We start from the raw sequence: 21,858 nt of genomic DNA on the forward strand, positions 1-21,858 counted from the left end.
AATAACTCAGAGGTGCTTGGAAGAGAAAATACAGTGCACCCAAGTCTGCAGATAAAATCTATCAGTAACAGTATCAAGAAAACCAGTGGATACCTGGTCTCTATCAGATTTAGACAAATTTAGACCCTCAGGATATTAAAGAATTACCCAAAAGTGTGACTCAGGCAGGTCACTGGCCAGATTTTAAAATCTGGCCTTTCTGATGCTCAACCTAGGCCAAACATACAGTATTTAACAAAGGCAATTTGATCATGCAGGAGTTTGTAGTGTGCAGATCATACCAAAAGTACATTCAGGACAGGAATGACTGTTACTAGATGTTTTCTTTGGGATTTGGGGGATGGGTGGGTTGAGAAATCGTGAAAAAATTATACTTTTACAACAAAAATATTTTAGAAGTAGTATTTTATTCCATTACACAGACAGAACAAAATGCTGTGTTACATCACCACTGAGGCAATTAGAGGAAAGTTAAGCAGAAGCAGAAAGTTAAAGGAAGATGCAACACTAGAAAAGGAGCACAGTATTTAAGGGAAACCATACACAGAAGTAGCCACTGACAGGACTAATTTTATACATGGAACAATTGGCTACAGGGTTTAAGTTTTTGTTATCTCATTACTATCCACCAATCTCCTTCCAAAGAGACTCCAGACATTTTCAGAATACAGTCCAGGGTTACTGGCAGTGGATACCAATGGTCACAATCTGACCACATCATTCTGCATAGTATAATTCTATTGATAATTTTATCAAGCAGCAGACTGCATATCAATCAAGGTACACCGATTTATTTTTTTTTACAGCTTGTCAGTATCACTATGAGGCTGAAGAGGTGACCTCAAAGCCAAAGTTAATATGTCAGCAGCACACGTGCAGAACACACTGGTGTTTCTAAAACAGCATCTGGAGACTGCCTGTTATCTTTTCAGAACTGATAAGGAGAGAGGGTACTTGGTTCTTTTACCTCCTTCCCATTCCAGACAAAGATGTCTGCTCCATCAGTCAGCCCAATGCCATTCAGTGTCAGCTCATCTCCTAAAAAGGGACAAATAATCAAAGACTTTTCCCCCAGCAAAACAGCAGAGCAGTTTACCAGGGTCAGCTGATAAACTGAAATACACTGGCAAATTTTACTCTGGCTCAAGGGTATCATTACAGAAGGTGCAGTTTGAGCAGTATTTGTGGTGGGTAAGTTACTCATGTAACAAGCAACAAAGTGGGTAAACACCACTGCTACAGCACTCTGAGGAGAGAGAACTAAAGCACCAAGGTTTCAATTCTATTTCCCTTGCAAACTGAGGCCCAAGTTAGCATGTGGCAAAACGCTTGGTCAAGGTTATCTATATGAGATTTAACATTGAATCAATAAATTTAAAATAAAAAGGTTGGATTTAATAAAGGAGTTACATACTACACATTCCAAGACTCTTTAAAATACTGCAGCCTGCACTGCAGTTTCTTTTACCTTCCTACTGTTAGATCCAGATTTTTTAAAAGTTACTGTCATTTAAAGAACTGTACTGGCATCTGCAGGAATATTTACAGCAGCTTTAAGCATCTCTATTTGATGTCAACACCATGGAAAGCTGGGTTGTATTTTGGTAGAACCCTAATTTTCTGAAACAATAACTGTAAAATTAAAAAATGGCTGAACAGGCTTTTGAAGATGAACAGGAGGGATTGAGTAACAATGCAAAACTGGAGACAGAACTCATAAGACTACACAGTACTGGTGTAGTCTTAACAAATCGGTGTGTTTTTTATGTAAGAATTTTCCTCTACAAGATTCCTACTTCATCTTTAATCTAACCTGCATTTTTCTTTCATGTCACCCTGGCTCCTCTCTTCTGTCCTCTCCTCTGCCTACCAGGTAAATACTACAAAAGGAAACATTCATATGCAAATAAAGGTCAAAAAAGACTGAGCTATTTTTATCAGCAAATGCATTTAACTTAACAAGATCTGCAGTCTGACTGCACTTCACAATAAAGATTACATAGAGAAGTCTCAAAACCCTTAATTTCATTAATGAGCATCCTAAATCACTTAGCAGTGGGGAGCTGGATGAAATGACCTCTAAAGGTCCTTTCCAACCCCTAACATTTTGTGCTCCTGTGATTCTGGGACTTGCATGGAAGTTTGAGCTTGAAGAGTGCTCAGCAATACACTTCTCCAAAATGTTTTGCATATGAAACCATAGTATCATGGAATCATCACAGCTGGAAAGGACCTTTCAGATCATCAAGTCCACCTGTCAGTCCTACACCACCATAACCACCATATCATCTCCCAAAGCACCACATCTACTCGCTTTTTGAACATCCCCATGGACAGGCTCCACCACCTCCCTGGGCAATTTGTTCCAATACTTTACCACTCTCTTGGTGAATAGTTTTTTCCTAATATCCAATCTGAACCTCCCCCAGCACAACAAAAGCCTGTTTCCTCATCCTATCACTAGTCACTAGGAAGCAGAGGACAACACTTGCCCCATTTCAACCTTCTTTCAGGTAGCTATAAAGAGCAACTAGGGGTCTCCTCAGCCTCTTCTCCAAGCTGAACAGCCCCAGCTCCTTCAGCCTCTCCTCACAAGACCTGTTCTCCAGACTCCTAATCAGCCTAATTGCTCTTCTTTGCACCCTCTCCAGCAACTCTATGTCCTTCCTAATACTGCAGCACTCAAAACTGCACATAATACTTGAGATGCAGCCTGGAGTAGAAGGGTAAGTACAGGGGTAAGATCACCTCTGGTCCTGCTGTTCACACTGTTCCTGAAACAGGCCTGGATGTCATCTCCCTTGTCCACCTGGGCACACTGCTGGCTCATGTTCATCTGGCTGTCAGTCAGCACTCCCAGGTCCCTCCCTGCTGGGCAGCTCTCCAGCCACTCCTCTCCAGCCCTTTAGAGCTGGTGGAGGTGGCTGTGGCCAAAGTGCAGGACCTGACATTTGGCCTTGTTGAAACCCACACAATTGGCCTTGGCCCATCAATCAAGCCTGTCCAGACTCCATGGCATCCAAGCCATGAGCAGCCAGATTCCCCAGGAGAATGCTGCTGGAAACTGTGTCAAAGGCCCTGCTGAGTCACGGCAGACAACATCCACAGCCCTTCCCTCAGTCAGTAAGTAGGTCAGCCTGTCACAGGAGGATATGAGGTTGGTCAAGCAGGACCTGCCCTGTGTGAACCCATGCTGACTGGGCCTGATCACCTGGTTGCCCTGCATGTACCCCATAATGTACTCAGGATGATCTGCTCCAGCAGCTTCCCCTGTACTAAAGTCACACTAACAGGCCTGTGATTTCCTAGATCATCCTTCCATCCCTTCTTATATACTGGGGTTACATTGGCTTATTTCCTCAGTGCTGGCAGTAAATACAACATATAAATAACATGAAGCCTTATGTAATAGTCTTACCATCAAGCACCTGGTAAAGATGCAGTCCTGCTGGTAAAGGCTTGGCAATATTGAGCACTATGTCTCCTTCCCAAGATTCTAACATCTAATTAGCAAGAATAAAAAAAAATATATGTTAACACCAGCAGGCAATAACATCAGTCAAAATTACAACATTGCTGAAAGCTGTTACAGGCTGTTACTTTGGCAGCTAACAAGTCACAGCTCATTACTTCAACAGCTCCAGTACCATAGATGACAGTCAAGCATTTAGGACTCAGTCTTTCAGACTAGTTACCAGATAGAGAAAAATAAAGTGTCAGCTGGGCACTAATCAAAGGTCATAAGGTACTGGAAAAGCAAACAGCATTTCCTGACATTGTTAGCTTTGATATGTATGAAAAAACACTTTATAAATTATCATATTCTTGTTACACAGTACTGAATAAATGCAAAGGATACCACAGCTATATATTAATTAAGCTAAATATTTCTTTTAACTAGTTTTCTTTTTCCCTAAACTACTTCATTAGTAATTACTTACTTAATTAGTAATAATTACTTCATTAAAGCACAGCTAACTCCTTGAAAATACAAAGACAAACCAAAATGGTAAGAATAAGCCTGCAGTTCTCCAAAATGATAGTCCATGCTAACGTACATGCTACCCAAATATATATAATTAGCTAATGAGAGCTTTCAAGTCTACATAGTTAGTTTCCTTAATTTCATAGCTTGTTTAACACTTTATGAGCACACCTCAAACCAGTGTTTCCTCCTGTGCAAAGTCATATAGTTTATAGCCTCCCAAAATCCCATTTATTGGTGAAAACTTCTCATTGAATTAAAAACTGTGGCACAAACACATTTGTAAATGCTGTGGCTCACATAAAACCAAAGTGTTGAGATCATAGCAAATACCTGGAATATTGATTGCCGAAGGTCTCCTAGTGTTTTTCTTCTATCAATAGTCAAATCTACAACACTCTCTTTCCAAGTAAGCAAAGGATGCAAAGCCCCATTGTGGAATTTGTAGCATGAGCCCAAATGGAGATGTATATCAATGCCATTGTTTGCTGAGTCACATTCCGCTCTTTGAAAGAAAAAGACAAGAAGAAACTGGTGAATTTAACACTGACAAAGGGCTGGCAGGTCTCAAAGAGGCTGCTCTGCAGCTCTACTGGAACTGATACCCTCAGGACTACATTCACTCTCATATTCTCCCCTCTATCAAAGGATATGCAGAGATGCTCTGCATACAGATGCAGATGATTTGTAGGTAACAGTGATTTGTAGACATCTTCTACATGAGCAGAATGAGAGGATGTTCTGTGTGCTTCTACACCTTGCTTCTACCTTTCTACACAGAATGACAAATTCCTTCTGTAGGGGTATGGGGATAGTAGGTTTTACCAGGCTGTGCTCCAGGTCAGTACTCTGCTGAAATGCAGAGGCAGAAAAAAATGCATGGAAGCTGAGTGAGGACAGACCCATTCATGCTTTCTTCCTTCATACCTGTACCCAGTTCTAGTAGCTATGTGTAGAAGCAAATATTCTGATTAAAAAAACTAAAGTACACAGTACAGAGATATCACACAAGATTTGCATCTCCTGTTTGTACTTTGATAGCTTAACCATGGTTCAGCACAACATCAGTTCTGTGTGTTCCTCAACAGAAGTAAAAATTTCAACCAACCTGAATACCACTAGCTCTTTCCTCTGTGTTTCTGGCAAAGGAAAACTATTTATCCATTGTTTCAGAGTAAAGCAAGTCATTCACCCTTCCTTCTCCCAGTGGAGAACTCCCTCTATAAACATAATTGACACAATTTATTCCATACTCCTTCCAGAAATGCACTGATTCTCACAAAAAAACAGGTACAATTTTGAACTGTAATTAAGTTTTCCTTGAAACTTTCTGCAGAAAGCCTTGTAACACCACAAACAGGGAAGGAAGGGAACCACTAAAGCAGATTCCAGGAATACAGGGTGTATTCCTGTATCACATAGAATCATTTTAGCATCTGACTTGACTCAAATTAATTTCTTTCATTTTAAATCACTTTGGAGACCTGCAGTTTAAGAATGCTGTTTAAGAGATTGGTACAGTTACATTAATATACCTCTTTTTTTGCAGCTCAGTATTAGCAGCATTCATTTCATTCAGAAGGTGTTCAGGAATTTGGTACCTTGGATTTCCTCGAGCTGCAACAAATAATATAGGCTAGTTTGGCCTTGGCTGCTCCCCATGGGCTTCAGCAAGCAAGAAAGGTGATCAAGATGAGACATGACAGTACAGTAATTATAGAAAAGTCAGAGCAATAATGTTGCATCCTTTTGTAAGAAAAAATTAAACTGGCAAGATGATACAAAGAATAAACAAAGGGGTTTTTTTCTTCCCATCAATCTTTCCCTAAGGGAAAGCAATACACAAATGCTGTTAGCAACAAGTTTAATTTGTTTTAGTAGGTGTTCTGCTAATATTTGGGAAGCATACTAGGAAAAAATTAGTGTCTTCTGTAGCAAATTGACCAGTCACTGCCCCCTTGGAGGTAACCTCCATGTATCTTAATGCTTTTCTCACGTTATCACTAGAAAGAGAATTTATCTTCAATTCTTGGAAAGGACTGAAAGGCCCAATGGCCTTGGCCCTCCAGAGAACAAACCGTCACCAAACAAAGGAAGCCCCCAGAATATCAACATGAACTTGGTGTACCTTCAAGTGGTCTTTTTAATTGGGATTTTCGATAAAACAGCATGTAGGCACTCTCTTTACCCTGAAATTGTTTTTCAATATCCTTCTCCTCAATTGGCTGGACTTTTGAATCATTCAGATCAAACCAATGGCAACCAGAAGAACTGTCCTTTAGCCTTGTAGAGTTTTCTTCTGAATTCCAGTGGACATTGTTCTTCTGAGGAGGGCTTTGGAGATCTTGTCCTTGAGAATCGGACTTAAAAGGGAGCTTGTGTTTGTCCTTCAGTCCAACCTTATTTTCATCAGGACTCAACTGAAATATCTGAGGATGATTCTGCAAATACTAAAAAGAAAGCAAGGACAAGATGAAGAAGATACTCTGTTTTAAATATAGCAGCCTGCATTAGCTACTACACCTGACACAAACTCATACATGAAAAAGCATCATAAAACCAAGTTTGAAGGGTTGGAGTTTGTGTATTTCCTCAGTTTAAACAGAAAATGTAATTTTCCAACATGATTTTGGATTTCCACAGAATTATTGAGGCTGGAAAAGAGCTAACAACATCACATCAGCTAGACCATGGCACTAAGTGCCACATCCATCCAGCCTATCCTTAAACACCTCCAGGGACAGAGATTCCACCACTTCCCAGGGCAGTCCATTTCATTACCTGCTGTGGCTGGCTTTGTTTCTTATATAACTTTAAACTGTCATGCAAGAAATTGACAAAGAATTGTTTTCATGGCTAAGAATTAAATCAGACTAACTTCTGATTCTAAAGGATTGATTGAGAATTGGAGTCCTTTTAAAACACTTCTCAAAAGTGCATGTGCAGTCCCTGGAAAGGTAGCACAGGGAGCAATACTCTATAAACAACCAAAAAGCTTCTGCTTTATCAGACACAGAGAGCCCTGGCCCAAGCAGCTTGGTGCTCTAACATTAGTGCCCACCTCCAAGTTTCTGCAGAAGTGCTCCTTTCTTCTCTACTTACCAGACAATGATGCTGTGATCAGTTCTGGTCTGCTTAGTTTTTCATCTTCACCCAATTGTGTCAGACAAATAGCTTAAAACCTACTTATAATGTTTCACCCAGATTATTCACTCTGTTCTCTGCTTTTGTTTTAGAAGCACACAGCTACTGCCAACAAACAGTGTCCAAATTACACAAACCAAAGTTGTGACTCTTGAAGGATGGCAGGTGAGGGTAGGTGTGAACACCAACCATCCTCTAATCCCCATACAAAACAGCAAAACCCACCCAATTCCCTCAAAAAAAAAAAAAAAAAGCAAAAAAAAAAAAAAAAAAAAAAAAAAAAAAAAAAAAAAAAAAAAAAAAAAACAACACAAAAACAAAAACAAAACAAAAAAACCCCCACCAAATCAAACAAAACCAAACCCCTAAAATCTGAATAAATGTGAAAACTGCACTGTTAGCTCCATTCAAAAACACTAAGAGATGAATTTTCCACATTGTCTGCAACACATATGTTAATTTCCTTAAAGCATTAGGAAACAGTAACCAACTCAATAAACAAGATTTTACTGGAAGTGGTATACATTTTCAAAACATCATTTCTGTTATGACAGGGAAGAGGCACTGGATTTCTTTAGTTTTCATCAGTGCTTTTATATTCAGGTGGTGGTAGTGTCCTTGCAGCTTCATCTATGGACACAACTGCAGTAAGGTTGAGTAGGTCAGATCAATTCTTTCATATGCCAGTCATATAGACAGGAAAAAGACACAACCTTCCAGACAGTTTTTCCCTTGAGAATCTGGTCCATGTTCCCCAGTCTATTCTTACAAACTCTTACAAACACGCTGTACCTTGCTAGATATTTTCAATTACTGTCCTAGTGTCAACAGGAATAGAAATGTAAAGTTATGGTAACAGTAAGAAACCAATTAACATGCAGATTATTACCTTCCGTAGTGCTCCGTGCTGTTTCCGGTATTTCTTATTCCAGGACACCCCTCTTTTCTCCAGTAATTTCTGCCGCAATTGATCCACAGGAATTTGTTCAGATTCTTCCTACAGAGAAATGAAAACTCAGGATAAGGAAGACTACAAAAGTCAAGGGGTTAGCACAAAGAAGCCACTTCCAAAGTACTTAAATCATTTCTGTTTGGAGTCAATGTAACCTTTTTCAACAGGTTAGGAGAAATACAACTTAAGAAATACTCCAAAAGGGACATTTTCTGTATGAAGAATCACTATTAGTTTTAAAGTCAGGCTAATTTACAAGTTTTAGCTGTTTCACAAGAAGCTCAGCAGAGTTCTGTACACTTAAACCTGCCCACTCTTGCATTCACTACTCCCTTCTTCAAGATTCCCTCATGTCCAAATCAAAGCAATGAACTCCTTACATACCATACCTCTGATAAAATCCCTTTCAGCACTGCCAACGGATTTTCTGTTTCTTTGGCATTTTTGGAATCTCTTGAAGCCTTATCTTCAATTAGCTTATCCTCTTCTTCCTGTATGAGAAAAACAGGAGTCTCACAAATGCTGCTGTTTCCCACACAATTAGTGGCTCTCAGTTACATTCTGCACTAACACTGGCATCCACAATATAGAAATGTGAAGGAAGTCCTGATAAGCTGCCTCTGACACCTGCTATGGGCTCCATATTTTCATGAAGAATGTCCTTTATAATTTATTTTAACAAAAAAAGGCATTTGCATTATTAACAACTAGACAGCCTAGAATCAGCCACTAAAATGACTGTGCTGGTCTTGAACAAAGATGTTAATTCACCAGGGAAAGAAGTCTGGTAATGTGAGATGGTTCAGCAGATTAGAAAGCAAAAATTCACTACAAAATCTTGGTAGAAATAACAAACTGTGGAAAACTAACCTCAATGGGGGAAGAGAGCAAATGCCTCACTAAAATATTAACTACTTTTGATGTGCATTTCATTGACTAACTCTTAACATCTTTATAAAAAATGAAATATATAAAGCAAGGAAGAAAAAAACCTTTAGGACTTACTTGTAACTGCCAGTTTCCCAATTCATCCACATCTCTGATATAAACATGATAGTGTCCTCCATAGCAGCCACCTTTATGTATAATAACAGAGAAGAGCTCATACATGTACTCTGAATCATCCATTTCAGTCTTCAAAAAGAAAAACAATAAAAATAACAACAATATAATCAGTAAGTCTTTCACACAAGGACACAACTATCTTCAGATATTTCTGTGTGCATTTGCATGTGTAGAGATTGAAATGGCATTTCAGTGCTGGGGAACACGAGTATGGACTGACATAAACCATGGAAAAAAAAGAAATGGCTTATTAAACAACTTTTAAGCATGAATCTGAACAAAATTGGAATTTCAAAATTTAAAATAATGAGATATTGATGCAAATAATAGAACAGATCAATCTGTTTGTTCAGACTAGAAAAAAACAAGCAACATTTTAAAATACACAAGCCAACTGAAAAAAGCCTTCCTCAAATGCTAACAACTGAGAGATTTCCAAACTTGCATTGCAGTGTTTCATTAAGAAATGTCTTTTACAAAAACAGTGTCTCTATTAAGTATATTGTTTATATAAAGATCAAAAATTGTCATCAAGGAATGGTACAGCTCATCTGGGAATCAAAATACATCCATATGAATTCAAAGAGAGATTCTTAAGAAAACTACAAGCACATAAAACATATGTAGCTAAATTTCTACATGGTATTATCAGATAATTACAATAAAAAATAGATTGCAGTTTTCAGGTGATAATCTTCCTTCCAAGAAAATGACAGACCAAGTTTTAAGTAATTATTATATCCTTTCCCTTACAAGGAATTCATCAGCTACAAGCTATTCATCACTCAGTCAGAAAGTGGCCTTTTGGAAACTAATTGGAATTTGCAACTAGGGAAAGTGTAGAACCCCACAAAGCTTCTCAAATACATTGCCCTGACAAAATGCAAAACAAAAGATGCAAAATAAAAAGGGTCCTTGAGATACCAATTGTCTACGGAGTATATAGAAACTTTAACAACATAAAAAAAAACAAACAGTACCAACCTGTTCACAGAAAGGCCTCAGATTTATCTGGATGGGGAATGTATAGCAGCTTGTTTCCTTGTATCGTTCACACTTCTCAAAATCAAAGTTAAATCTCAGGAGAGAAATGGTGAGAAAAGGAGGCAGCTTGCGGAGCTTAGCAGACTGCAAAATGATTTTTAAAAAATTGTAAGCACACAGTTCTAACAGAATAGTGTTTCCAACCTAGCTATGGTCAGCTGTTTCCTAGCAAAGCTTCATTACAATCAAGTGGACATAGTGAGTGTCTTTATTTTTAAAATGTCTTCCCTAATTCTCAATTTCCCTTTGAGCCAGGCTTCCTAAAAACAACCAAGATAAGCCCTGAATGGTGATCACCAGTCCCATGGTTAATCACCTTACAGAAACTGCAGGAGACTGATGAAAATCTAGTCAGTAATTCCATAAGCCCACATGTGCTTTTTTTAAATATTATACTAAGCAGCAACTGCTTCAGAAGCCCGGGTTTGTGCTCATGTGTGAAGTCAGACAATACAGTATCTCCCCATCTGCTTTGCCCTTGGCCCCAAGGATTAGTGGGGTGTTCAGCATCTGGTGCAGGCACTGAAGCCACCCAAAATTTTAAAAAAATTTAAAATAAATAAAACTACAAATGAAGCTCAAGCTCCAAATGTAGCTTCCACACTTGATTGCACTGCAAGTTCTCCTGGTCACCTCCTCCACACACAGCATTTGTTCATCACCTGAGGTTTATCCCAATTGCTTCAGAGGAGCTTTCCTGTTCTCTGGGGTTGTGTGACCCCAGGTATAGGCTGGGGCTCAAACAGGCACAGTGCTTTAAAATGTGGATGCCAGAAATGATGTAACATAACAAGCTCTGACAAGTGTATGTTGCCCAGAAAGAGACCAATCCCACATGCATTTTGCAGTTGCTGTTGAGTGACTGTTTGGCTGCCTCTGAATGCAACAGAAATGGTCTCAAACATGTAATCACAATAAATCACAGGGGCATCTTGCTTAACACCTGCCATGCTGCTTGAACAAAAGGGCCTTGGTCAAGACCTGTTGGCTATGGTAAACAGGCACAACACTGTGCCTGAGTGCCATGGGATAGGCGAGTCCTGGAAAGCCCTACAGCCAGACACAGAACCAAGCAAGAGGTAAAGTCTCTCTCATTTATGCAGGAGTGGACCCTCAAGGCAGGAGTGCCAAGACAATCCATTTTAGTAAGGGAGAATATTAACCAACATCTATCAAATTGGTGCACAAGCACATTAGGAACATTGGTATGAAGAAAATCCAACCATCACATCAGAATTTATGTGCAGACTCAATGGAGAAGCTTCTGAGCCTTCCCAGTGTCTCCATCCAACTCCATGGAAAGCCTCCAGGAACACAAATATGGTTTAACAAACTCCTAGAATCAGATATGCCACCTGCATCAGCATGTTGCAATCTAGTAGCACTAAAGATTTTGCATGTTCTTCCAAGTTTAGGATGAAAAACCAGGTTGTACCTTTAAAATTTGGTAAAGTTCTGGAACATGAAATTTTTTTCATTACTGATATCTCTAGAGGCCAAGACATAAAAGGGGAAAGAACAACATCCAAAGATTCTGTGAAGCAGTGAGGGGAGAGAGGAATAGAGTGGGTGGGTATGGGACATTTTCTCTCTGAAACAGCCCTTCCGAAAGCTCCTATCAAGCCTTGGGACTCAGCTGGCACCTCACTTGCTGCCAGTGTAGATGCCTGCTGTAGGCTGCTGTAATCATGCCAGCAGGGCCAGAGCCACTGGAAGCAGTCCCACTGACACAATGTCCCTTCTTCCTGCTGCAGCCACCCAGCACAGCCCCTCTATCCCTTGGGGTTGTCCATTCAAGCCCCAACATCCCTCACCTATGTGGCTTCTTACCCAGATTTGAACTTGCCACTGTGTTCTTGAACTCATGACACATATAAGAGTTAAGCAACTGTTATCTCGAACTTCATTGAACCCAGCAAAGTTTAGCCCTTATAACCAAACCACATGAGGCACTGGCAAATATTTCTGAACTTGAGTCACTGATTAACTTTACTTGCCCTCAGCCTTTACACCCATTCCCTTTCACACTAAGGGTACTGAAAGTCTTTTATTGCACTCCTTGGGTGGTAGAAGAGAGTCAAAGGAAGTCAAGGAGCCTGGCTGTTGTGAAGATGGCAGAATAAATCAGAGTGCTCTAACAGCTGTCCATGTCTGGTTCCCCTTTACAATAAAATAGTGGAGCAACTTTTATTTAAAAATTTAGACATGGAAAATTAGCACAAAAGAAAACCAAACACCACTTTTTGTCATTCTGGAAAAAAACAATTCTCATAAAGCTCTCAATGGGATCCCCTTCCTTGGCCCTGGCTAAGGGAATGGATAACAAAACACATAAAATATCTTAAATTAAATTCCTGTGTTGTAAAAAACAGTCCAGACTCTGACAAACCAACTGACAGTGACAAGCTGCCAGTGCAAGGACTCTGCAGGCTGTCCTGCATTACAGAAAGGAACCACTGGTGACAGTCACACACTGAAAGTCACATACACGACCCCTCTGGAGGACACCTATGTCAACAAGTGTCAAACATCTGAATGTTGCCCAGGAGTGAAGGCAGGGAAGCAGGCAGAAAAGTACTGCTGTCTGGATGTCTCTGAGCTCTCAATAAACACCACAGGCTTAGTGGCAACAGTTCTCCACTGAACACTGAGGAACTTCAGAATAGAAAGGGTCACTACATTTGGTTTTACAAGCAATTAAAATAAGAACCAAAGAACCAAAGAAACCCCCAAAAAAACCCCAAAATAAAACAAACTAAAAAACCAACCAAACAACACCCCCCAGATATCTACAGTTCTCACCCACAGATGAGATCAGATCAAAGCAGTAATTCATTAGCTTGAAGATTATGAAAAGGCAGCACAATTCAACACACTAACCCATGAGCTGCCTTCAAGCTACAGCCTGAAGGAGAAGACTCTTTCAGTCCATACTCTGACCACAGGAACATGACTTTACAGCTCTGCTGCACCTGGATTTTTATCCTTCTCCTGCCTGGTCTCACAGATGGAGGAAAACTCTTGGTGGTGCTTACAGATGGAAGCCACTGATTTAGCAAGTGGTTGAAAAGTTCACCACAAGAGGACATGAAGTGGTGGTGGTTATGCCAGAAGTAAGCAGGAGGATAGGAACAACATAAGGATATAGGGTGAAAACATACCCAGGGTTTCAAACACTAGGATGGCTCCTTGTATGAATATATTCATACACACCTGAAGGCTCTAGATTTACAGAATATATTGAAAATACCTACTACAGTGTTACCTTTTTTCACTGCAATAACCTGTTCAGCAGCAGGAAAACTGCAACACCTGTACCAACAGATCCCATTTCCCTGTCCAGAGCAATAGCTGTTCCTTATTTTTCTCTTCTTCATGAGAGAAATTCCATGTTTTTCTTCATTATATGGATCCATTTATTTGTGATTTATGCCTCTCTCTTAGCCTTTCTTCTGAAATCCTCCTAGCCAGGTGCAGTAGAGGTGAACCAGGGAAGACTTTCAGAACTACAAGTAATACAATACTCTCAGAAGCATTTACTGGATTAAAGACTGCAGCAATATTCAAGTCAAGAAAGGAGTTGCATGGGCTTTTCTTGACATAGCTGCTGAGGTTTAAAAAACAGGTCAGATTCTGGCATCCATCTAATTAAAGATATGGGGGGTATTTCAGAGCTAGACTGCAGAAACAGCAACATAAACACAGTTTCTAAACGTTAGCAAGCTGAACAAAGACTCTCCAATGTGTTACCTTTGAGGCTTCAACAAGTTTATCACAGGCTCCACATCGATACAAGTTCTCATTTTCAAAGTACTCTTCTTCTACATACATATTCCATAGGGCCTCCTCCAAGCCAGCAACACCCTTTACAGCCACTGTTAGGTCCAAGAAATCTTCCTGTGCAGAAGTACAACCAAAAACACGAGGTAGTATGTGCTGTAAGTTCACAGTACATTATAGAGATATTCATATCATTCTCTGCAGCAGATGTGAGCACTCGTTTTGCTTTCATGGTTGATGGTAGGGACAATGACTACAAACCCCAACAGATAAAAAAAAATTTTTAAAAACCCAACTAGTAACACTTTTTGGTTTCTGGTAAATTTCAAGGAGCATTAAAAGAATGTAATTATATGTTTCACTCCTGTTACATCACTGTTTAGCTCTCTAACCACATCTAGTAAAGGCAATGCTTGCCAACTCAGATGCAGTGACACTTGTTTTCTATCTCTGAATCACAGCCTGATGTAGGTGGTTCAGAAAATGCCAGCCAAGACTTAATAACAAAGCCATGTATTATTTTCCAAATTTCCCAGTCTGCAGTGCCCTAACCAATACACATTACCTAGAACCAAGAAAGCCACCACTGACTCCCAAAAAAGATGTAATCATTTTTTTAATTTAAAGCCTAGAACAGACTGAAAAAAAAAACCAAAAAACCCCACCAAAAATAAGCTGGAAAATCTCCCAGCTTTACCTGTCTCTCACTGATGTTCTTGCATTCTTTACAAACGATCTGGTTGACAACAATCCCATGATACAAACGATTAATGAGGTCATGACCTGAAGTCCCCACAAGGGAAGTTTCCAATGCACTGAACAGAATCCGATTCAATTCCTGCACATCATGCTGCCTCATTTCCTGCATGATAAAAAAAACAAAACACATGAAAAAATAAAACAGTGCCATCTGCTTAGCTTATTGCTTAAAAAAAACATGTATTGAGTGGGACAGAGACAGTTGCCTCCATGACTACAAATATATTTACTACTTTGCCTAGTAAATTGCTACCCTTGCTATTATTATTAATTTAGTTATCCCTCTGAGCAGCTACAAGTGCATAAACTATGACCCACCTAAGAAACCTGCATCTGAGTAGATTTAGACTAAACTCTAAGATTAGTTACAAAGTTCAATTTAGGTAAGAATCTAAGTATTCTCCCTAATTACTGTTGGAAAAACACTCTTGAAAAAAACAAAGCAAAAATGCTACTGAAATTGTATCTAACAGAACAATTTTCTTCTGTTGCTTGCTGTAAACAATTGGCATGTCCTTCATGTAGAGACACAACAGTACAAAATAGTTGACCTAAATCAATGCTACCTCCAAAGCTTGAAGTATTTTAAGATATTTCTTAAATGTCAGACTTAAAAAAAAATTCTCCCTTCAGGAAAAAGTTTCAGGGATGGTGTAACTGATTTTGTACCTCATGGCTGTTCCACCCAAAGCTCTCAGTAAGGTCTGTTGTAGATGCAGCTTGCTGGTCCAAGAGCAGAAGCTGAGCAAATAACCGTTGAAGTTGTAATGGAATTATTCGAACCTAGAAATAATAATAAAAAAAACCCCAACAGATCAGTCTTCAAACAATCAATTAAATTAAAAAACAAATGATTGAGTAAAAACTGCTAATAAACCACCACTATCTATGGCTTCCATAATGCAGATTACTCAATTCACAACAAAACATCAGCCAGACTTGGTGTCCAAAAACCTACAGCTTCTCACCTACAGCTTCTGAGAAATCAGACATGGAATGTAGTTTTGGGATAAAGCAAAAACTGTATGGATTAAAAACTAAGGCATCACCACAGTAAAAAGGATACCTTGCTCTGATAATTTTCCTAATATGAGCCACAAGATATGACAAAGATTTAACATGAGCTGCTCCTTGATCAGTGAAGGATTTGGTGTGGATTAAGATGAGAAGGAGAACATTTAATGTTAAGTTTCATCAGCTAACTATATTTATACTTTACTTACAAAAAAAAAAAAATTAGGAAAAAATTAGGAACAATTTCTTCACCAAAAGGCTTGTCAGGCCCTGGCACAGGCTGTCCAGGGCATTGGTGAAGTCACCATCCCTGGAGGAATTAAAAAAATACGTGGTGCTGAGGGTCATGACTTAGTGGTAGAGTTGGCAGTGCTGGGTGGTACTTAGTGATCTGAAAGGTCTTTTCCAACTAAAATAATTCCATGATTTAAGAAAAAAAAATTCCAAGCAAACAGGTTTATCACTTTTACCCAAGAACTAATGAATGAAATTTCAGAGTCAACTACAAGAAATACTTTTTAACCAAAAATTAAATTCCAACCTTATACCACCTTGTGCACTGGTGGGCTGTTAAACCTTCAGAGAGCCTCAGTGCCATCACCTATATTGCACACAGATTTAGATTTATTATTTCTGGTGCCAAATAAGTTATTGCATTGCAGCTTCAATTAAAGAAGAGAAAAAAACCTAAAAAGGACTGTCTAGATTCATGGAATCATAGAATGGCTCAGGCTGGAAAAGAATTTTAAGGTAATTGAGTCCAACCTCATCCTAACCCTACTACCCCATTCCGAATGACCCACCACTAAACCATGTCCCAGAGCACCAGATCCAGGTGCTTTTTTAAAACACATTCAGGGATGGAGACTCAACCACCTCCCTGGGGAGCCTGTTCCAATGTTTAACAATCCTTAGTTTCTCCTGATATACAACCTAAATCTCCCCTGATGCAACTTGAAGCCATTTCCCCTTGTCCTGTCATCTGTCACCAGTGAGAAGAGCCCAACCCCACTTCCACTACACCCTCCTTTCAAGTATTTGTAAAGAGTGATAAGATTCCCCCTCAGCCTCCATTTCCCCAGACTAAACAGCCCCAACACCCTCAGTAGCTGCTCACAAGGGATGGTCTCCAAACCCTTCACCAGCTTTGTTGCCCTTCTTTGGACTTGCTCCAACACCTCAATGTCCTCTTTGTATTGAGGTGCCCAAAACTGAACACAGTACTCGAAGTGGGACCTCACCAGTGCTGAGCACAGGGGCAGGATCACTTCCCTGGTCCTGCTGGTCACACAATTTCTGATACAGGCCAGGATGCCATTGGCCTTCTTGGCCACCTGGGCACTCTGCTGGCTCATGTTCAGCCGACTGTCAATCAATACACCCAGGTCCTTTTCTGCCAGGCAGCTTTCCAGCCACTCTTCTCCAAGCCTGTAGCATTGTTGTGACCAAAATGCAGGACGCAACACTTGGCCTTATTGAATTTCATACAGCTGGTCTCAGCCCAACAATCCAGTCTGTCCAGGAAAATTCAAAAATTGTTCCTGCTTTCAGGAACAAAAAGATCTCCATTTTCAAATTCAGCAGAAACAGGCTCAGTATCTTATTATTGAAGCTAAAGCTCCTGGTTCTGAAAACCTTTATCTACGTGTAAAACTGAGTGTCAGCCAACCCAACTGTCACTCCCTATTAAAGTCATGCTTTCGTTTTTGCTCAGAAAAGGCTTCATGCAAATTTAAGCAATATTCCTCTGAATGACCATTCAGCTGTGCCCAATGATAAGGAAATTTTAAATACCTTTGTATCTGGTTTACTGCTATCATCCAGAGTGCCAAGTTCTTCAGGTCCTAGTGAGAACAGTGCTTCTGTGATCAAAAAGAAAAATGCCTATTTAAAAAAAGATGGTCTCCTCTTTAAAGATTTATTGTACTTTAACAGCCAAGCTTTATGATGGTATTCCTTTGAACATCACTCATCCTTACACCTGGTTCAAGCTATAGCAATAAAGCACACATAAGGATAAAGGTGTTCAGATGTCAAAATAAGTATTTTTTTAGCAATTGTAGAGGCTGCATTTAAAAATGAATGACACCTCATGGACAGCAGTAATCTCTCATTTTCACAAGCTGTACATTTTCTCCCTGTAATAAAAGGTCATGTTTACAATACTTACATTTTGTGCACAAGTGATGATACTAATTTAACAGACCAAGAGTTCTGAATGTTCTGCAACTGAGGCAAAATAACCTGTTCCTGAAAAGGAAATCCTGTTTGTGGTGTTTCTTGAATAAATAACTAGAAATCAAAGTCACTGTAAAGCATCAACTCCAACATTACTCTAAGAAGGTAGAAAACACATTACCTCTAAATTCAGGCGTGAAAAGCAGAGTCTGCAAGAGTGAATTGAGGTAGCAGGTCCCACCCTGATTTTTGATACCACTTAGGTTGGTGAAATCCCTGGGAGCTGGAGGCTCAGAATCCCTGGGCTTTGATTTCTTGCCTCTTCCATAATGATTGTTTGAAATAAAGGAAAAATCCTCTTCAAATAAGTCCCCAAACATTGTGAAGGCAAAATAGTCCTTAAAATAAATACAAAATATTCTATTCAATACAAAAACCCAATTGAATCCACCCACACCTAATCCTCAGACATGAACCTTTCAGCCTTGACTGAAGAATTTGTTTATAACTTTTTTCATCCTATTCTGTTCATTCTAAAAATGAATGCTGGAGCCATATAAAAGCATGCACTGATTTAAGAAAAAAGGATGAAAAAAACTAAAAGCATTTCTGTTAGTTCAGGCCTGCACAGACTCCTAACAGATCAAACACATCACACCTGAATTTTACATAAGCAAAACCCCATACATAATAAAGAGGTCCTTCTAAACACCTGAAAGAAACCAGTGCTCCAGAAAAGGTATACAAGGCTTCTCAACCTGATCAAAATCCCTGTTCCACCAAATAAATTAATGTGTACAAGTAACTCCTCTCTATATTGGTCAGTTCAGTTCAGATAGGAAAATAAAATAAATGGTAAAAGATAGAGTGGTATTTTAGAGAAATGTTATCTTTGCTTCCAGATATTTTAGCCAGAAACTCAAGGACAACCAAGTCTTCTAATAACATTTTTTTCCACTCCTTTTGTGAACCTTGTGAACTCTCTGCACATACCAGCATTCCCAAAGTTAGCTCCCTTTTGTTTTGTATTTGCCACCCTATAATTTGATTTAGTGTGCTGCAGCTCTTGCATTAGCAGTGAACAACCAATGAGTGACACTGAAGCAGTGGAGTTACACATCATTACTATGTCACACTGAAACTACTCACAGAATCACCCTTGTTGGAAAAGACCTTCAAGATCATCAAGTCCAACAATTAACCCAACTCTGACAAGACCTTAACTAAGCCATATCTCTAAGCACTGTGTTTTTAAAATCCCTTTGGGAATGGTGACTCCACCACTGCCCTGGGCAGCCTGTTCCAATGTCTGATAACCCTGTAATTGAAGAAACAAATTCTTCCTAACATCCAATCTAAACCTCCCCTGGCACAACTTGAGGCCATTGTCTCTGTTCTATCACTTGAGGCTTCATTGAACAGATTCATCTCCACCACTTTACAACCCTCTTTGAGGCAGCTGTAGAGAGTGAGGTCTCCCCTCATCCTCCTTTTCTCCAGGATAAACAAACTCAGCTCCCAGAGCTGCTCCTCCTAACACCAGTGCTCTTCTTGTTCAACTGCTGAGCACTAAACTGCTTTAAGCAGTGTTTATTATTCACCCAAGGTCTCATTCACCCAAGGTGTTCATTCCAAGCCCCAGCACTACATACACATTTTACAGAAATATGCATATATATACATAACCATGGAGCTGTGACTGTCTCTGCCTCCTGCTGCATCTCTTTTTCACTCACCTACAGGCAGCATTAGCTGCTACTGGATCACTCAGCCACCCATGAGTGTGAGGACTCAGACTCCACTGACAGGACTTAGATCAGTTGATTTCACAAGAAAAAGTAACTGCCTCAGCATTCACCAATTTTTTCTCCTGTTTATGGCATGCAGAACACAAGCTCTAGCAGGAAATAAACTCCCCTTCTGACCCCTCTCTCACTGCTCATCTTCTGTTTCCCAACTTGTAGCTAATTATTTAATCAAGCAACAACTTTCTACTCTTGTGTCAGCTTAACTCCTTCAATAGACTTCAGCAGCACACCTTATTGAAGGTCTTGTGAAAATCCAAATGTAGTCAACAGCCCCCATGCAACCAACCAGTAGCTCTTCAGGCATCCCTTAAAACTGTGTATAAACCAGCATTCCAATAAGATGAGTTTTGACCTTTCCATAGATGAGAAGGTTTTAGGCAGAAGGCTCAGAGCCATGAAGCAGCATGGCAGTGTGCATTCTGTTTGCTCCATAATTCTTCAGAACTTCATACAATACATATCCTCTTACAAACACCCACAAGATAAATGTATATGTCTGGTGAACTTTCTGAACGGACATAGACAGGAAATAAATTATTTTGATCTCTTTACACGAGGCTTTTCTCTTTTGAAAGCAGCTCTTATACCCTGATCACCTAAAAAACCTCCAAAAACCTGGAATGGTCCCAGTTCCCATGCTTCACACCTTTAACATTTTTTCCAAACTCACAGTCTTCATTAATTTTTCCAGTTAGGCCTTCTGCACTTTAGCATTTTACTAGACAAAGATTATAACCCTTCCAATTTTCCTCATCTCTATACAAACCAGCATGCCCCAAATACATCTGTTCACCACAAAAAGGTGCCTATCTAGGAGGACAGTGACCATTTTACTGACTGAGAAACACTTCAGCAGGACAGTGCCAAATCCTCCCTCTCTTCTCCTTACTTCAGGTTCGTCACAGGGCTGTTGCTAGCAGCTTCCTTCCTTAAAAAAAAAAAAAATCCCGCAGTAATACAGATTAGGAAGAATCTCTGGATGACGTCTCAATGCCCCCACAAAGCAAGACAAAGTACTGTGAAGGTGGTAAAACACTAGCCCAGGCTGCCCAGAGAGGATATGGATGCCTGGAAGTGCTGAAGGCCTGGCTGAACAGGGCTTGGAGCCACCTGGTGTCGTGGGAGATGTCCCTGGCCACGGCAGGGGGGGCTGAAGTCAGATGATCTTCAAGGTCCCTTCCAAACAAACCCAGCCTGGATCTATGAAGTTAGAGCAATAACCTGCCAAACAACCACGTGAAATGAGATCCCACAACCCCTCCAAGCGCCGGCTCTCTATTCCTTAGCTCTGATGGGAATCTCTAACATTGTAACTCGGCTCTGGACCCTCTCATCCCACCCCAGCTCAAGCCCAACAGGACCCAGGCGGTACACGCTCCCTCCCGCCAGCACCACGCTCTCCTCCCTGCCTTCCCTTCTTCAGGCCGAGCTCCCCCCCCCTTCCCCTTCAGTCTGCTCCAGCCCCGAAGCCCCCACTGGCTTAGGCCCAGCCTTCAGGTGCGGTCTTACCGCTCCCCAAGAGAGGACGAGGTCTGGAGCCCCGCTCCCCACTCACCCCTCAGAACCAGCGCCCAGAGCCGACCCGGCTCCTACTGCCACGGCCCCGCCGCCATCTTTGTTGTTGCGGCGCGCAAAGGGCGCTGGGACCTAAAGGCCGCCCCGGGGCTTCAGGCACCTGGCAGAGCCCCGGAGGGAGAACGGCGGAGCCCCCTCGCTCTGGGGAAGAAAGGGGATGGGAAGGTGCAGCCGAGCACAGTCGCCGATGCGAACCGAACACCGTCAGGCAGAGCCTCGCTTCAAGGCGGCCCCGACCCCTACCCTCTTCCCCCTCCCCACCCCACCCCCCCCCGCAAAGACTTCTGGGGGCTGTAGTTCTCTGCCGGCTGCAGGGCGGGAGGCAGCCTGCAGGTTGCCATGGTTACCTCTCGGTCTCAACAACCTGAGGGCTCGGGCTGCCCGGCCCAGATTCCTGGGGAAAACCCCCCTCCATCACCCAAGTGATAGGGCCTCCTGAAACCTTCTGGAAAATATAACCAGGGATGGAATTCTGTGTTGGAAGACCAGATGTGTAGCACCAGGGCTACACTCACAGGATCAGGGACTAGTTCTCCTCATGCCCCTTCTGATCC

General features: G+C 40.8%; 1 protein-coding gene across 1 annotated transcript in view; it reads right to left on the bottom strand.

Moving 5' to 3' along the window:
- USP40 (ubiquitin specific peptidase 40) overlaps window positions 1-21,349 on the bottom strand; it is a 36,402-nt gene extending 15,053 nt beyond the window's left edge. The window contains exons 1-15 of the mRNA XM_008495006.2: window positions 21,285-21,349; window positions 18,103-18,319; window positions 17,538-17,605; window positions 15,399-15,512; window positions 14,668-14,832; window positions 13,941-14,087; window positions 10,131-10,274; window positions 9,087-9,215; window positions 8,471-8,572; window positions 8,019-8,126; window positions 6,114-6,435; window positions 5,521-5,602; window positions 4,319-4,490; window positions 3,419-3,503; window positions 968-1,038 (exon numbers count right to left, since the gene is read on the bottom strand). Coding sequence (XP_008493228.2) covers window positions 968-1,038; window positions 3,419-3,503; window positions 4,319-4,490; window positions 5,521-5,602; window positions 6,114-6,435; window positions 8,019-8,126; window positions 8,471-8,572; window positions 9,087-9,215; window positions 10,131-10,274; window positions 13,941-14,087; window positions 14,668-14,832; window positions 15,399-15,512; window positions 17,538-17,605; window positions 18,103-18,301 — 1,908 coding nt within the window. The 5' untranslated portion in view covers window positions 18,302-18,319; window positions 21,285-21,349. The remainder of the gene's footprint in view (window positions 1-967; window positions 1,039-3,418; window positions 3,504-4,318; window positions 4,491-5,520; window positions 5,603-6,113; window positions 6,436-8,018; window positions 8,127-8,470; window positions 8,573-9,086; window positions 9,216-10,130; window positions 10,275-13,940; window positions 14,088-14,667; window positions 14,833-15,398; window positions 15,513-17,537; window positions 17,606-18,102; window positions 18,320-21,284) is intronic.
- Window positions 21,350-21,858: the final 509 nt, after the last annotated feature.

Source organism: Calypte anna, chromosome 7 (assembly GCF_003957555.1).
Source record: "Calypte anna isolate BGI_N300 chromosome 7, bCalAnn1_v1.p, whole genome shotgun sequence".
Taxonomy (NCBI): Eukaryota; Metazoa; Chordata; class Aves; order Apodiformes; family Trochilidae; genus Calypte; species Calypte anna.